This window comes from Gordionus sp. m RMFG-2023, chromosome 3 (assembly GCF_954871325.1).
Source record: "Gordionus sp. m RMFG-2023 chromosome 3, tfGorSpeb1-WG-v2, whole genome shotgun sequence".
NCBI lineage: Eukaryota > Metazoa > Nematomorpha > Gordioida > Chordodea > Parachordodidae > Gordionus > Gordionus sp. m RMFG-2023.
Genome location: NC_088777.1, coordinates 8,597,613 through 8,616,594, shown reverse-complemented (window position 1 = coordinate 8,616,594; position 18,982 = coordinate 8,597,613). Strand labels below are relative to the sequence as shown.

At 26.4% G+C, this 18,982-nt stretch overlaps 1 protein-coding gene across 2 annotated transcripts in view; it reads left to right on the top strand.

Annotated features, from left to right (window-relative positions):
- The first annotated feature begins 2,504 nt into the window (after positions 1 to 2,504).
- The window catches only part of LOC135926493 (uncharacterized), a 50,031-nt gene continuing 33,553 nt past the window's right edge, over positions 2,505 to 18,982 (top strand). For both annotated transcript variants that reach the window (XM_065462382.1, XM_065462383.1), the window contains exons 1-7: positions 2,505 to 2,632; positions 2,903 to 3,940; positions 14,447 to 14,611; positions 16,908 to 17,036; positions 17,724 to 17,955; positions 18,085 to 18,200; positions 18,397 to 18,551. In XM_065462382.1, coding sequence (XP_065318454.1) covers positions 2,545 to 2,632; positions 2,903 to 3,940; positions 14,447 to 14,611; positions 16,908 to 17,036; positions 17,724 to 17,955; positions 18,085 to 18,200; positions 18,397 to 18,551 — 1,923 coding nt within the window. In that variant the 5' untranslated portion in view covers positions 2,505 to 2,544. The remainder of the gene's footprint in view (positions 2,633 to 2,902; positions 3,941 to 14,446; positions 14,612 to 16,907; positions 17,037 to 17,723; positions 17,956 to 18,084; positions 18,201 to 18,396; positions 18,552 to 18,982) is intronic.

Below are 18,982 nucleotides of genomic sequence, written 5' to 3'. Positions count from 1 at the left end.
TTTACTACTAGGAAAGCAATCAAAAAAATATTTATATTTTAGTCAAACTCAAACCATAAAAATATTAAGATTTATAAATAAGTGGTATTCGTCTTTGTTTTTGAGTAAAATGATCAAGTACTGCATTATAAAGGTTATCGCTAGATTTTAAATTTTTTAATAATTTTTTTCAATCGAAATCAAAGATAGATTCGATAACGATTTTGGCTCATCCTGTTTCTGCAATAAGATTTGATTCTTTTTAAATATGAAAAACTCCATTCTGCACTTGCTGTTGTCGAAGCCAAAGTTAAGATGAATTCACATAATTTAAAAAACAAAACTTTTCATCAAACGGTGCATATTAAAAATTCAAGTATTTCATTAACATTCTTTTTCTTTCTAAATTTAACATCCCGAAACACTACCTTTAATTCGGTTTCCAGCTTGTGTAAGTCAAAAAATTGAGAATAAGTGTCGTTTAAATTATCTAATAAATATTTTTGGAAAATGATTATTTGGAATTTACTAATATCTAACCAATCGACGAATATATTTTTTGGTGTAAGACATATCAAATAGAATTAATCAAATCATTTTGAATATTGCTTGATAGTATAAAAACTGCACTATTTCTAAATGATGTTTCAATAGTAAATTTTCTTCCGCGAGCAAATAAATTATTACAATATATTTTCCTCTATTTACTGAATTAGAAGATTCATCATCACCACGGAACGAGCTCCTGAATTCCAAGAAAACATATAAAGTTGATAAATATTTTCAATATTTCTCTATTTGATTTGACTTTAGAATTATGTTGTTCGATTGATATTTTGCGCATCGAATCTATCATATTTTTAATGCAATTTTGGCCAAATGTTTTTAATTGAAACATCGACTGCTAATGAGCGGTTGATTCTTTGCCGTTTAATTGCCTTTGAAAAATCATTCATATTTAAAAATCCTTTATCATTCCAAACAATATTTTCCTTTGGGAATAATAGGCATGATCAACAATATAGAGAATTAGAAAATTCACATCCAGTGAGCCATTCATATTTTTCATATTTATCGATAGAAAAATTATGGATGCAAGTTTTGATTTTTTTGTTTTGTAAAACAATTTTTCGCATCAAAATTTCTTGAGCTAAATGATAATGTTAATAAATTTTCAATATTACAATTACAATTATTAAACATTAATTGGATTTTAAAAACGAAAAATTTTTTATTTTAAAAAATTAAGTAAAAAAATATTATATAAAATAATTTCCTTCTCTTTTTTTTATTAAAAAAATAAGCATTTTTTTATTTGCTTCCCCAATGCTTATTTTTTAATAGTAAAATTACACAATACCATGGCATGATTTTCTCTTTATTTATTAAAAAAAATAAGCAATATTAAATTTGCTTCCCTCATGTATATTTTTTTAAACATAGTATAAAAGATAGTAAATTTTTTAACAATAATAGTAACTTTTTTAAAGTAGTAAAAATAATAGTATTTCTTAATATAGTAAAAATAATATTAATTTTTTAACGTTATAAAAATTATATTAATCTTTTTAACGTTATAAAAATTATATTAATTTTTTTAATGTCAGTTTAGTTTATTTAGCATAGTACAAAGATTATATTAAGTTTATTTAAAAATTTTGTAAGAAAAATTTCAAGGGAAGCAATGCTTCCCTAGCTTCTATGGACACTACGTCACTGCATCTAACCATATGTATTCTTAAAACAATGGAAATAAAGAATAAATATTATGCTTCATATCTTTTGATTATAAAGAAAAATATCCTTTATATGGTTTAGAGATACAATAAAGATAACTTATTATTTAATTAAACAAAAATTTTAGCATATATGTATTATAAACGAACTCCTATTTTAACTAAATACACATTATAGTGTAAAAGTATACTTAACCTCACACTAACGTTAAGATTAATTTACCTAAGATAAAGTATAGTATTAATAAACTTGTCCACATCTTCCAATTATTATGAAACATCATTTATAGGTTCAAAATATGGGACAGAGTTAACTTCCTATTAGCATTAGGATGTATTTTTCCCATAATATAATGTTAGTTTTTATATCAATAAGCTTCTCCATATCTTCTTAATGGTATTATTATGATAGGTATGTGTTTACCTTAAATAAAATGGATTATGATAAAATTTAAAACTGACTTGAAACAGGTGATTTAAAAAATTTGTAATTAAGAGCTAACATAGTGGCTAAATAGTGAATAGATGTATAAATATCTAGCAATCACTAATCACTATCACATCTCATAAAGTTCTAATTTCAGATGATATTTTCTATGAGATCAGATCAGTTATTTATTCTCATTTTTTAATCATATAGATGTATCAAAATATAATATTTAATAATAATGTCTCCTAATTTAATTTTAAATTATGTAATTATTTTATTTTCATAAAGGATAAATTAAATAAAAATATAAATTATTATAAAACCATACAGATGCAATCATCGAGTAAAACATTTATCCATTAAAACATGTGAAAATTAAATTTTAAATTTTTTTACATTATGATTTTAATTGATAGAATTAAAACATTATATAGCTGTATACATATACATATATTCCTCTTATTATATATTTATTCTTATAACACAGGTATATATAATAAAAAATATTAATCATCAATTTTCCACTTTTTGTTGTCTACTATAATAATTTTTCAATGTTTAATTTTTTTACAATTTATAACTCCCTTCATTGGCAAAATATTATTATTATTTGATATTCTAAAAATTTTTATGATGCATGAGTTTATATCCTTACCAGATAAATCAAGCACCAATAGTTAATTACTAAATTCACATTAATAAAATTATAAAAATTTTTTATATTCCAAGTAATATTTTTAAATATTTAATACTCTAGAAAATACGCCTCATCAGAATCACAATTATGATTTGCATTTAGAGGTGGACTCCTTAAATCCCTCACTCAAGCTAAAATGGTATCACCCACCTTTTACCAAAAATTCAATTTACAACTTGAAAATGACTACTATCAAATATAATCTTCCATTTTTGCTATTAAACCAATCTGTTTCACATAATAATTTATCAGAAACTAATGTGCAAGTGATTGGTGATTTACGTACTGATTTTTATCCAGTCCCTGGGAGCAAACAAGCTTTTTCTCTGTTAAACTCTTATTTTGCTCCAACATTTATGAAGTTTTACCACACATCTCATCAAATTAGAGAAAAGCTAGTTGATTCTCCTAATCTCACTTACATATTTGATCTAATTCCTACAACCTTAAATTCTGTATTCAATTATTCTAACCAATTAATTTTCAATGAAACTCAATGGAAAATCGATTCAAAACACTTAATCATATCATCGATGACATCTTTTAAGGATTATGGTTCCTGGCAAGGCTTGGCAGCATATTATCAATGCTTAAATGATAGCTGGGAAATTATAGTTTCCTTGCAATTGACTAGGAATAAAGGTGAACAATTAAAATCATCTTTGCTAACCAATATTTTGCAGCACGTGTCTTTTCTTATTGAATGGTGGGTGCCTGATGTTTCTCTTGATCATGATCATGCTCAGCATCAACCTACATTTCATTCATTCCTTTATAGTAAATCATTGGGCCACCTTAATAATGAACATAACTATCCAAATAGTTCAATCTCATTAACTATGTTTGATAATATTAGCAAAAATGATTACAAGAATGATGATACAAGACATTGGAAACTAAATTTGAGCTCTTTAGTTCCAGGTCAAATTTATAAAATGGCTGTTTATCCTTGTTACAGAAAAGTTTGCCTTAAAAGAACTCTTCCTCATACTTCATCTTATACTATTATAGACGATGGAAAAAATTCTCAAACAGAGTCACATCCATCCTCATTTTATGATTATCCTCAATCCTTTTCTCCATTTACCTTTAGAACAAGTTAAGAGTTTAATTTTTCTTTTTAATTTATTTTTTATTCACTATCAAAGATCTGCAAAAGGTACCATTTGCACAGCCCAGCCTAGATTTTTTTATATGGACTGGTCTGGATTAAAATAAAACCTGACCCATATACTTAGGTTGGGCTTAGGACCATGCCTGCAGCTCTCTTTTTAATATAACAAATCTTATATTTTCTGATAAATATAAAAACAATATTGTTAATAAAGACTTATTTAGTAATTTTTTAAGGAAGGGAAATGCCTCCTACTCACTCCCCCCCCCCCCCACAATTATTTTTATCTAATTTAGATTGAAAGTACAAATATTTATATGTAGGTAATTTTTTAATATATTAAATTTTATACAAACTTTTTAACATTTGAAATGTGTTTTAACAAAAAAATTGGATCACCTGAATAAGGAAATAATTTGTATTACCTGTTTTAAGTCTAAAAATTATGTCATAACTCACTAAAAAACAATGAAATTTTGTTAAATAGAAGTATAGACTCATTTTTGTTAGTATAAAAACTAACCATTATGGCTAACCCTAGCCCTATATTTTCTTTCATACGTTAGAAGTTAAAATTGATTTAAAAATATAATTTGTTCAATTAAAAAAAAATTTCTTTATGAACATTTTTTTTACTCTTAAGCTATTTCCCCTTTTGGCTACACCTATAATTGATTTCTATAAAATTATTAAATCTAAATATGTATATTGTATACCATAAAATATTTAAAAAAAAATTTTTTTTAAAAATTGTAATTAAAAAATAATTAATTATTTTGCTTATTGTTATATTCAAAATGATCGTCGAAATTGACCAAGTTGAATATTAGTCTAAAAACTATGGGTTTTGGCCTGTTAAAATTTTTTATATTATGTAAATCTCCTAATTGTAAAAAATATGAATGCTCTGAGAGCTCGACTATATTATTGTCATGTTACTAAACCGAAAAATCGATTGTCTATAATATTATATAATAAATAAAAATATTTTCTAATTTGTTATGATTTTTTTTTGCATTTTATCTGCTTTGCGATTCATCCATACATTTAAAAAAAAATTCTTTTAAATATTATTTGTTCAATATTCAATTACATTGATAATTAAAATTTTTACTACTTACATATTATGGCAATCTGATCTTTGTCTTACTTAGCTAATAATGTTTACTAAAGCTTAAACCCTCATTCATAGTTCGCGGCGAATTATACAAAATACGTTGTGTACGCCACGAATTTGCGCTAACTATGAATGCAAGTTAAATACGCTCATCACAATCGTTTATATAATAGTCCATTGATATACGACTAATCTTATTTTTTAACATTCTTATATTCAAAAAATAATCATGAAACAATTAGCGATATGATAATGAACAATAATACAAAACATTATTATATTTAAATTATTAAAATATGTTTAACTCTTTTCAAAATTAACGGCTTGCTAGGAGGTTAAAGTATCGCTATTTCAGCTATAAAAATAATGTTATATCTACTTTTGCCTTTATAATTGCTGCTGCATTGAATTAATTAGGTTCATTTCTAAATTTTAATTTATTCTTCAAATCCTTTGTTCTAAATTGCTGTCTTCTAAACTCTCTTTTGAGTATACCCCTTATATTTTCAAGAGGATTGGAATTTGGAGAATGATGGTATATAATCCATGTAAGGTTTTCTAGATTTAGCATGTGACAAGGAGCTCCATCTTTCTGTAAGATATAATTTGCTTCATGCCCTAATAACTAAATAGGTGGAAACAGTATACGTAGTTGATGATATCTTGATATTTAAAATACCAGCTATTATATTATTTATAAAGAAAATATATTCTAAACCTTTTGCATTCATGCAACCCTATACCTTTATGATATTTGAAAATTTATCAGGATGAAACTTTCTGCCTGGGGTATTATATTATAACCCTATATCGTACAGATCCAAAACTTAGATCAAATTTTGATTCGTCGCTATGTGTTCTTCATTTGCTCTTTTGTTTAATTTATGCATTTTCAAGCTCAATTTGTTAAAAATGACGTTCGTTTTATTAACAAATAATACATTTGAATCATGTTAAAAATTCCGACTCATAGTAATTTTTAATTTATTGGGGTCAGCGGAGCCCAAAGCAGGCTTTTGATATATAAAAAAAAAGGATTAGCGTTAGCTACTTGATAGAATATGCAAGAGCTAAGCTTTAACTATTATCAACATTTAAAATTAAATATTGCCAACGGTCTCTGAACTCTGGATCTAGATAAGGCATTAAAATATGAATTTAAAAAAATATATAAAAATGATCTAAAATAATTTTAAAAATTTATTAATTACAAATTTAAAAAATAATGAAATGAGAGATTTTTAAAAAAAATTACTTGAAAAAAAAATAATAATAATTAAAATACATAATAAAATTTGAAAAGGCAAATTTTTTAAAATATTTTGTAAAATATAGAAATAGATGAATTATAAAACAATTTTCCTTTTTGTTGTTGTTGAGAATTTTCTTTTCCTTTCATCTTTCCCCTAAAATATAAGCGTGTGTTGGTAATATTTATTATTATTTTAATTAAACATTTTATTATAATTAATAAAATTAATATATCATTTTCTTTGTTTACTTTTCTCCTTTTTTCTCCTCTTACTTTAACCGTCATCTTTATCAATCTTTAGTTAATTTTTTCCCATTTCCTTCCGGTGCAATTGTTAGGCACTACGTTTCGATAGGTGAGAGAACCCCAGGTTTCCGATCCCGCATATTTATAATGATATTATTTCACGAAGCTAGGGGCGTACCGAGCTTCGGTTCCCTAACTTTAAGATCGGCGTAAAATGATCTTTAACTAATTACTAAACATCACGTGACAATTGGGAATGCCAGGCGACTTTTTTTAAAAAAAAAAATTATTATCCTAAATATTATATATCAAACTATTTATATTTTAATTTTACCAGTAATTTTAAATTTCTCGGTTGAAGGATATTAAATTTTTTTTAATGGATTCATGTCTATTAAATATTAATACGACATATTAAATATAATACGATTTTAAATAAACTTTTTAATTTGATTTGCCGATAAAATATATTTATAAAATTGGTTTTCAAGTTTTTTACCTATTCTGAGTGACCCTTATTTTATTTTATTCTATTCTACATCTTCTGATAATATATCAAAAATTAAAACGATTATGTTATTAATTTTTTTTTATAGTTTCCATGAATATATATTATTTATTATCTTTATTACTGTATCTATTTTAATATCGAAACATTGTCGATTATATTAGGGATTTGAAGAAAACGTGGGATATATTTACAAAAAAAAACCTATCAGATACCATTCTTAATGGGTTTCATTTCTAAACGTGGATTCACGTAGGTCTAAGCTCGAACCTGATTTTTTTTAAAACTTGAAAATTATTTCCAAAACTGATTATAATAAAATTTAAAAGTAATTATAATTGTGAATAATTTATTTTTTTTATTACCCCTTAATTTATTTACTTCTATAAATTTAAAGGGGGGGGGGATATCTGAAAAACAGGATTGTACACACCTATTTCGTAATATTAAGGAATATGAATCAAAAATCAGATTTAGACATAGGCTAACAGGGATCCTGAACCTAACCATTAAACCTATAAAAACCGGTATTTTTTATTGAACTTAAACCGCTAAAAGAATTTCTAGAAAACCTGAACCTAACTGCCTTTGAACCGGTTTGAGTCTCATATGCTTATAAAATTATGTGTAAGTTATTACTAGTATATTGCAAAATTTTTACTTCATAAAAATTTTAGTATATTGTCATTTTACAACATTTTTTAAATATTTTAAGCTTATAAATTATAAAGCCTAGAGAAAGATTAAATCTAATATATAAATTATTTACATATAATATTATAAATGAAATGACACATCAAATCTGATATCATACTGGTAGTGCCGGCTACCCAAGCTAGTGTGGAAAGATGTTTTTCAATAATTAAATTTATATTATCTCCTTATGTAATTTGAGTTAGACGAATTTTGAAAATATATTATTGTGCGGCTTAATAAAAAATTTTAAGTAATTGTTCTTATTAAAATTAATCATTGATATTTATTTATATATATATATATATATATATATTTATATTAAATATTATTTTATAATGTGCAATTAATAAAAATGAAGGTTTTTATATGTATGTGTTTTTTTATTTTAATTAAGAAATAAAAAAAATACATAATTCGAATGTAGATTTGAATACAAAAGTGTTCAAACCGGTTTTTAGAGGTTCGAACCTAATCGATATTTTTATTTTTGGCGAACCGAACCTTAACCTTGAACCGTTATTTTTATCCGAATCTGAACCGAACCGACTGGGCCAAAATGTTGTTATGTCTATCGCACTTATTTTTTAATAACTCCTATATAGTGTTGCTAAATTGCTCTATTTATCCGATTTTTAGAAACCTCGAAATTTTGCCAATAGATGTCAAAACCTTTCTATCATATGTTACAAAAATCTCCAAGTATGATTTTACTTTTGGCTAAAATCTTCAATTAGTCGTGAATATGATTAAATAATATGATTACATTATATAAACTCACTTAAAGTTAAGACCGGTGAAAAGTTAAAAGCTGGAAAATTTTCTAAAAAAAATGAAATGGGCGGAATGGATTAAAACACTCGAACATTATTTAATTCTGGGGGATAAGCCTTTTTATTTTATAAATCAAAACTAAATAGACGATAAAGCTTTTTATCTTTATTTAAATTTAAAAATATATTTTGAAAAATAAAAAACAAACTCAATATTAGAATAAAAAAAAGATAAGGATAATTTTTTCTTTTATCAATTTTTTTAAGAAAGGTTATTAATCTCATATTAAAAGCTATATGAACATTTTATATAAAAAATCCCAAAATTTAGTGTTTTATAAAAAAATTATAATTTTTTCTAATAGATACGGAATATGTATTTTGACTAAATGTGTGCCACCCTGTGTTACTCCCTCCCCCCACCCTATTTTAATGACGAGTTGCTGATACCTACAAACTATAAGGAGAGGTTTATGAAAGTACGAATGCTCAGACAGCTCTTTTTTTTAAAAATTCGCAAAAATGAACTTTGATTGGTCAAAATATAAGTTACCGCAGAATAAAAACTTTCTTTCTTTCTTTCTTCTTCTTTCTTTCTTTCTTTCTCTTCTTTCTTTCTTTCTTTCTTTCTTTCTTTCTTTCTTTCTTATTCGGAGGAGCGGCTTAAGCCAAGGATGATCAAACTTACATGTTTAATGTTTTCCTCGGAATAGCGGCTAGCTAGAGTTAAGGTGAGAATGGGTAATTTATTACAATAAACCTATCGGTAGTAATTACCTTAATAATGTTTAGATAGTAGAAGCGTTTAACGTTCTTTTTTTTTCTTCTATAAATGGCTTCGTTGATTAAATGGGTGTAGTAATTTTCAAATATTAAAAAAAACGCATAATTAAAACATTTATCAATAATATGGATAACATTTGAAATGATTAAAAATACTGCAAAACGAACGTCTTGTAAGCACTATAAGACTAGCAGAATCTGATTCTACTTTTTAATAATTAAAATTATGGGTGAAAATGTTTACAGGAATATAAAATAAACCATAGATTAAATAAATATTATACAAGTAAATGTGAGATTCACAATTTGGAAGGAAATTATTAATTATGTCTTAAAAAAATTTGCAAGATTCAATAATTTAATTACAAATATTTTTTGGTATATATAGGATCGCCCAACACAACGTGATAAGTAGGTAACCATATTCTTAAAGATAAGAATAATCTTCCTTTATTAAAAAAAATGGGAGAATGTCCCTAAAAAATTAATCTTAATTTAAAAGACCATAGATAATTTACGCAAATTCATAATAGATATGATGATGATATAATCAATATAAAATATATTATGTAAGGCGATCATTACGGGTGAATTGCAATGCCATATTATATTGTATTTATTATTCAAATTATTGATTTGTAAAAAAAAAAATTTACAATGTACTACACGAAATATATCCTGTTTCCACGCGCCACCATTGAATTACGATTAAATGAAATGATACATTTAAATTAGAAGACATAATTTAATAGGTCAATAAAAATGTTTCTTGTTTTTTTTATAAAAAAACAAAATTTCTCGAGATGCATTATACATGTTCGTATTGAGGTAGCCATTTACTGATGGCTATTTTAAACAAATCCGATAAACTGCCAGATTTATTATTACGTAATCCTGGAGATTCTCCTCATAGATTGCAGGAAGGTTTGGAGACTTCTATTTTACCAAATTTCGAGGTTTACTTAGTATTATTTTGGGCTGAAATCTTATTCGGGTCGTTTTTTTTAAAAAAAATCGGACGTTTAACAACACTAGCGTCGAGTTACATACCCCTAAAAATTTTAGCCATATATATTTTTAATTTTACATAAAAAATCGATATGATTTAAAAATTAGAACGCGCTGGAATACATTTCCGGTCAAATCAGATTTTTGAAAATATAAATATCGCGAAAGAGACTCCATATTCCAATACGGACATTTTTCATAAATATACACTCAGAAATTGAAGAAATCGAGTCATTTTTTTCTTAGATAACAAGGGGGGTGGTGGTGGGAGAGGGGGTTAATATGAATAATATTATCTTTCAACCATGACACACTAAAAAATGGAGATCTTGAAATTTTACCACCCGATGAAGCACACCTTCTAATAAACCTTATACAAAGATACTTTTTGAACTTTATCTATATTAATTTCATTTTCTAAAAAAAATATATATTGTAAAGGAAGAAAACTTATAATATTTAATATTTTTTTGTAAAAGAAAATATTTGTTGACCTAAATATTTTAGAAAAAAAAATATATAGATAGATAATAGATAATTTTAATAAAAACTAATTAACAATAAATATTTTAATAAATTTTTTATATTTTATATAGTAATGTAAACTTTATTTGAAGTTTTTTGTTTTTATGTATCTTAGGATAAAAGAGATAGAAATTGAAAGTTTTAATTTTCTTCTTTTTAGAAAGGGAAATGAAGAATCTTTTTATGATAATCACAATAATTGATCATACTGCTTTTTATTAAATACGAATTATCCATCCCCCCTTCCCCATTTCAAACAAAAAAAAATAGTATGGGGTAAGATTTGAGGAAGGTAGGGTAAAACTTTTCGATACATTTCATACCAAATATATTAATTAGCCTTAAAGAACAATTCCCAATCCTATTTTGGTCAGATAAAATAATTATTATTATGGTTTTATTGCCCATTGTAATTAACCTAAATATATTAATTTTTTTTTATATCTAAAACGGGGTTTGATTCAAAATTTATCCCACGACTTTCACGAGATACTATTTTTTATTGAATATGGGTATAGGGATCGAATAAAATAATTCGTTATTCTTGCTTACAACTATAGCGCTAACTTTGAATGCAGTGTTAGGCTTAGTGTTGTTAAAAAGCGCTGATTTGGGTTAATTTCTATAAACGACCCGATTAACAAAAATAATATTATGTAAAGAGATTTGGCAAATATATGTCCATCCACTGGCTGGCTTCATATACTACGCTTTTAATAAATGATTCATCGCTTTAGGTTAGTATTAATGTCATTGACTGCAACCTCCATTAACCATTGTCAATTGATTTAATAGCAGAACTTTCCTTATGATGTTTTTAGTGAACAAAAGAGCCGAATATATTCAATTTTCACTAATGCAAAAATATATATTATACTTCACTTTTCCAAGGACGTATTTAAAAAATTTTTTTTACTTACTAGTTTTATTTTATTAAAACGTGTGCTAATGGATGGATGACACTTGTCTCATTGACAATGAATCATTAATTATTAAATTTGATATTGTTAAGAGAAAGAAATCACTTTTTATTTATTGTTAGTTATACTATTACATTACAAATGAATTGTGTTTTTTAAATTTTTAAAAAAAAAAAATGTTTTTTTGCGATTTTTAAATATAAATGACAAGTTTCATTGTTTTTTTTGTAAAAAATTATCTAAATTATTATGAAATTTTTAGTTTAAATATTCAATAGGTGAGATAGGGGAGGGCGAGGAGTGTCACATTATTACTATACTAAACGCAATGATTTTAAAAGAAGCAGTATTCGTTATCACAACTTTTTTTTGTTTCTACTAGGGTAAATAAAATAAAAGTTTTCACATTATCTTTATTATTGCAAAGATTAATATATATATATATATAAAACGATTCGTTAGAATTAGAAATCAACTTTACATTCTCAACAATCTCAATTTTTTTATATTAATAATTATTAGGTTATGTGTAGTGTTCTTAAACAGCTCGATTTCTAAAAAACGTATAACTTAATATTTTGCCCAAAAAATATTACAAAGCCTAGAGATTTTGCTCATAGATAGCAGAAAGGTTTGAACATCTACATCTATTAACAAAATCTTGATGCTTGAGTAATATTTTTGATTAAGGTTACCCGTTTAACAACACTAAAAAATGTGATATCACAATTTGGCACCTATAGTAAAATATTTTAATTTGACTAAAATAAAGTGGCGAAAATGATTTTTTTTGGCTTATTTTCATTTTTAATGCATAAAAATAGAAAATATTATTTTAATATTTTATCGTAATTTCCATCGGCTATTACAATTCGCTTGTAATACCTCAAATTTTATATTTCTCCTATTAGAATATAATAATAATTTATATAAAAATTATCATGCAGATAACATGGAAATGGAATAATTCCTTCAAAAAAAAAGATTTACTAAGTTGAATAATATTATAAATTTAATTTTTTTTTATCCGGAGAATACCAGTGAAGCAGCATATATATAATATAGTAGTCACGGATAAATAATTTTTACAGAAATTTAATTTCTTCCCAAAAATATCTGCCTAATATAGCGGCTTCTTCTCCACCATTTTGATCCTAAAGAGCAGTATATAGCATCATGAACAGTGATAATTTCGTAGCAGTGATAACATTGCGATATTTTCACATAATTCCAAATTTTTCAATCCTTCCTTCGCTGTAACATTTTCATAAACGCTAATGCCGTTTTTAACTGTATTACAGATTTATTTTTTTAAAAAAATATATAAGTGTAGATTGCCGCTAATGGCGATACCCTTAATTTAGAATCTAAATTACTTCGAGTATCTTTTTAATTTCAAGTCTTCTGATCGCGAATAATATAATAATCATACAATTTTCAATGTTCATTATGAATGCTATAAATTACAATGTAATGGATATTGGTTATACGATCATAATATTATTAATATAACACTTCATGATGGTCATCTTATTCATTAAATATAGCGAGGAATTTTATGTAATGAAATCTCCCTCCTTTTTTTTCAAAAATCAAATAATTAATTAAATATAAACAAAATACAATTAATAAAATGGCAGGCTTAATCTTATAAATGAATATAGATTTATAAAAACACAACAGCGAGAACACTTTTTTGTTTATAGATTGATTGCCCTTTCTTCAATATTCGCTGTGATTTAGTCGGGGTATTTATAAGCGCCTTCAATTAGTAGGGGGGGGGTGACTGAATAAATAGAATACCGGCATATCTCTCTACTTCAGAGGGTAACCCAATTCATTTGTGGCTCCTAAGGTGAACTACAAGTTGGTAAATGTGTTTATTTAAAAAATTCCCCTGTCATATAAAAATATACCTAAATTCCTTCCCATTAAAATGTAGATGGATCAATATAATAATCAAAGCGAGTGACCTAAAATCGGGGTTTTAGGAAGAGGTCAGAAAGATAAGATCCTTAATGCATTTTGTATTATTTTATTTATTTTTGAAATGTTACGCCTGCAGATTTAACGTGATAACTCTAGAATTTTATATATTTTAATTTATAAACTTAAATTAAAAAAAATGAAAATTTTGTATTTATCTTTAAATTATTTATTAAATTAAAATGATAATGATCTCTTTCTTAGTAATGTACCATAATCCCTAACACATGTTTAATATAAATAAATTTTATCTGATTTTAATTTGTAATCTTTATCGGAAACCTTAATCCTTAAAGGGAACGGGAAATGGAGAAATAGATAAATTAATAGTATTCGAGTCTCGTTTAAGTTTAAAATATTTATATCAAAGATCTTGCAAAGGTCGAATTTCAGATGATTCTTTTCCGTATTTCGTAAATTATTTCAAAGGGTGGAAATTGAAGATATGAAAGCAGTAAATGAATTATAAATGTTCCACGTATTTTGTAAAAAAAAATAAAAGGAAGAGGAAATTTAGGTTTAGAATTTTATTTTTAAGCCCTACCCTGATTTAGCATTATTTTAAGGTCCGCTACGGTAGGCCATGCAGGTCTTTGATTTCTATAAATGTTATTTTGAGGAAATGAATGAATGAATAATATTTTTTAATTTTTTTCCTAAAAAATTAATCGGAATTTAGGGCCCATCGCACCTACGATCTCGTCATACAACTTGACCAACGATTCAAATCTCCTTATTAATTGGGAGCCACCGTTACAACCGTCCCTCTTTGATGCCTTTAAAATTACGATTCCCGGGAGGCCTCCTTTTATAGCTGACACTCATCTCCTGTCTCACAACATAGGTTAGTTGCGCCATAATAATGTCATCGTTCGAGTAATCGGGCAATTGATATTTTAACTAGAGATCTGCAAAGTTAGGCCGGGCCGGACTGGCTTCGGGCCGGGCTCGGGCCTATTTTTTTAAAAAATAATCGGGTTTGGGCCGGGCCGGGCCTAATATTTTTTAAAAAAATTCGGGCCGGGTCGGGTAGGACCTTGGAAATTTTTTTAAATATATCTAAATTTATCAATTTTTTTATTGAGTTTTTTATGTAAAATAAAAATATTTGAATTTATTTATTGAAACTAAACGACATATAACATATGTCTTTTATTTTGAGTAATCATAAAAATTAATTTCTCTATTTAAATAAACGGGCCGGGCCGGCAAAACTTTTTTAAAAAAAATTCGGGTTCGGGCCTGGCCGGCAAAATTTTTTAAAAAAAGTTTCGGGCCGGGCCGGGCTTGAAAAATTAGGCCCAATACAGATCACTAATTTTAACAAAAAAGAAGAAGGGGGGATTTCTATTAATGATTTTTTACCGGTAACCCTGCATTCATAGTTAAATTCACGGCTAAGTTACAAAAATGACTGTTAAAATTATTATATATAACATATTTTGCATACTTTGCCGCGAATTTCGCGCTAACCGTGAATGCAGGGTAAAACCGATTCTAATTTATTTTAATAGTTAGCCTAACTTGCCATGTTAGAATTAGAAAATAATTAATAAGTGTTTAATATTTTCGCGCTGGTTTAGATATATGATGGGCACACTAAAGATGGTTCACGAAATTACATTTACTTGCATTGTACAATTAATGCTATTTTGAGTCGACCAATAAAATTTATTTTAAATATAAATTTGATTTTGTGTAGAGTTTGAAAAATTATTATTGTTAGTTTCGTTTTGAAAGATTTTCTAATGCATAAAAATTATAGAAAAATATTTGTCATTTTTTTAGGTAAAAAATTTTTGAAAATTTTTTTTTCAAACTCTCATTTTGACTTTAGAGATAAAAGATTTTATTTTTTTAAATAAACTTTCAAATAATCGGTTATCCAAACATACCTTAGGAATGGAATCAGCTGCCAACCGGTATTCGTTAAATGCGAATAATTGATTATTCGAATCGAATTTTAAATAATCGTATATTTTTCTTTAATTATTTTTTTTAATCAACAAAACCTTTAAATTTTATGGTTATTTAAATTGGGATTTGATCTTTTGTTAATATCGTTCTATTGTTCATTTCGATTGGATCGAATCGAATGTTGAAATATTTGATCATTTTTTGAGGTTCTATTTTCGATTAGTGATCATGGTGTTTATTTAATCATCTAAAATGGATGTTTCCAACCGAAAAATATTTTTTATGATCATTCGTACTTATAGTTTTATTTTATTTTAAATATTCAGTAAAACCTATTTGGGCACCATTGGGATTAAGATTCCTGACTTATACAGTTGCCCAATTTATCAGGATTTAGAATAGTTAATAGGAATTTGATTGGAACTCAAAATTTTCTTCAAATTAAGGGAGTTTTACCCTAATTAGCAAAAGCTCAAATTAGACAAGTTTTACTGTGCTTCGAGCGACGATTTTATTAATTTTTATTTCGAAATTTTTAAAATATTTATAACGGTATAAATTTCATTTGGTTTTTTTTACCAGGATATAGAATAGATTGTGTATACGTTTCATTTCCTTTCTTTTGAATTAAAGGAAAGTACCCTTGAACTTTAAAATGCCGGGAAGGGAAGTAGATACAATCACTTGATTTATCTAATTTTCTATTGGACGATTATTCTTTTCAGGCTTTATTAGTTGTGGACACGATGCAGAGCGATTTTAACAGCTAATCGAGTTTATTAAATCTTTTGATGAGATCAATATTTAGTTATTAATGATATTCAATCTTTAACTCCAATCACGATATGCAGCAATATAAATTTACTCAATTTAAAAGATCTTGTAAATTGATCGACTGAAATTGTGTCCAACCATGAATTTAGTCTTAGATTAATAAAACCAAAAATCTATGTTTAGTTAATAATGAATTTACAAACAGCTATCTTCTGATAATAAGTGTTGAAAAATCTAACGATTTTTATCCGATTACAACCGGTGTAAGCGAATTTTTTGCCTAAACCTGAGCTTCGAGGGTTTATTACAAAAGTTAGTTCAACCATGGGGAAAACCGGGGGGGGGGGGTGGTGATTCCTTAAGGCCTAGTAGATTTTTTTTCTGCGCACGCATTTATGAACCGATTTTCGCCAATTATGTAAAACTATGGATGTTTATTTTTTAAATAGATCTCACATCATTTCGGGAAAAATGGAACGCTAGTGAAAATAAAATAATCGTTCAAACCGTTAGTGGGTTTTGGGATAAAATGGAAACCAAATCGAGTCTTAAAACGGCATATATCGATATTGGAAAAAGTTTTTAATATTACGTTTTATTTTATTTGTTTCGCCATTCATTCATTTTATTCTTTTTTTTTAAAAAAATTTATCAAATTAAATTTTGGAATAAAAATTTTCCCGTTGCACTAAACCTCGCACCAACCAATATTTATTCCCAATTTTATCTAATTCTCAGAATCACAATTTAATTTATTTTTTATTATTATCAATCATTAGGCATCTTACCCGAAATTTTAAATAAGAATGTCATCGTTTTGATATTTATTATCATCAAACATTGTCTTTAATACATAGGACAACAGCTTGATTGAGTTAGGGAAAATACACCCGCACCTTTAAAATTATAGTTAGAATCCGATTTGGCCCGTTCAAAAATTATACATTAATTGCCCTCCCCTTTTGATTAAAATATTTGCCGCCATGTTTTCCTATCACTCCCATTTGAATATTTTCACCCTTACAAATTAAAAAATCGAAACAATTGATTACGAAAGACTACTATTTATAGCCCAAAAATAATTGACAAAATTTCTACTAATTGTCTGACTCATTATATTTAATTCAAGAATTTGTGCTACCGGGTTAGGGATTAAACAAAGAAAGGAAATAAAATAAATTAAGAATTAAGAGTGATTAGCTTTAGTATAAATAACATATTATTTTAACGTTTTCTATTTCCTATATTTTACTCCTTTTCGAAAGTTCTGAACAAAATCAATTGGCCAATGGCCAAACCAGATAATATGACTCTCGACACTATTACCGATAATAAACGCCCATCGTCGGACCCTTTATTAATTCGTGATTTGAGCTCTACTTCATTCCTCGTGGATTGGAATGGAACTACCACTCAGTTCTATTATCCAACGTCGCTATTTTATTTCTTGAACGTTTCATCTGACGGGAAAAACCTTGAGAACCGCTTCTTTAAAAAGTTCATAATAATTTTAATGATATTATTCATTTCGTACTCAAAGTAACTTAAAAGAAAGAAAGTTAAATAAAATAAAATATAGTAATTTTCAAGTTATATTATATATATTTTATATTTATTCTTTGAAAGTCAAGAGACATCATATCGGTTGCACGAATTGGACGCCTGTACAAAATACATCGTAAATATCGACGTGTATCAAAATAATAGCCTGACTCAGGCTCATTCAACTTCCATTTACACTCGTAATTATATATTTTTAATGTATTATGATGATTTTAAAAATGGATTGATGATGATTGATGAATGTTCTAATTGTAATTTTTTATTCTAAAAATATGTTTTCAAATTCCATTTATTTTCTCCCTACAAATTAAAGTCAATAGATGACCTTGATAATATTAAATTTAAATTATAATATAATATAATAATAATTATCAGCTCCATTTAGCGTCGATTCGTTGACTCTCGGGGATCCGGCCGACGTATCCTCTATGGCGCCAGCGAGTCTCACTTTTTTTTGGATTCCTAGCGCCTTACATCAACTTAGTTACGATAAGAAAAAATATTCTTGCTCCAATTCCACTTATTACGAAGTAATAATGATAACTTATCCATTAAAAAATTTTTTTTACGATGATTCATATTATTTTCAGAATTGATTGCCACTTAGATGAGTGAGGGTTTGAAATAACCCCCCCCCCCCAACCCCCATCAACAAATTGGAAATAAAGTCTTAGATTAGTTCCATTATGGAAGGGATGGGGGAATATATCTTGCGAATTTTTTTGTTTTTAAAATCATTTTATTATTTCAAGATTTATATTCAAAATTATGTCATTTTCTATTATTTATTATTTAATTAAAGTCCTTTTTTTGATTGAAATGGAGCTAGGGGGTAAAATCTTTCTTTTACTATTTTATGCTTTTTTCAATTAATTTTTTTAGTGAATAATTCCAGAGTTGTTAACATACTTTTCAAATTGATCTAGATACAGATACATCGTCTAAAAACGACAGTTACAAT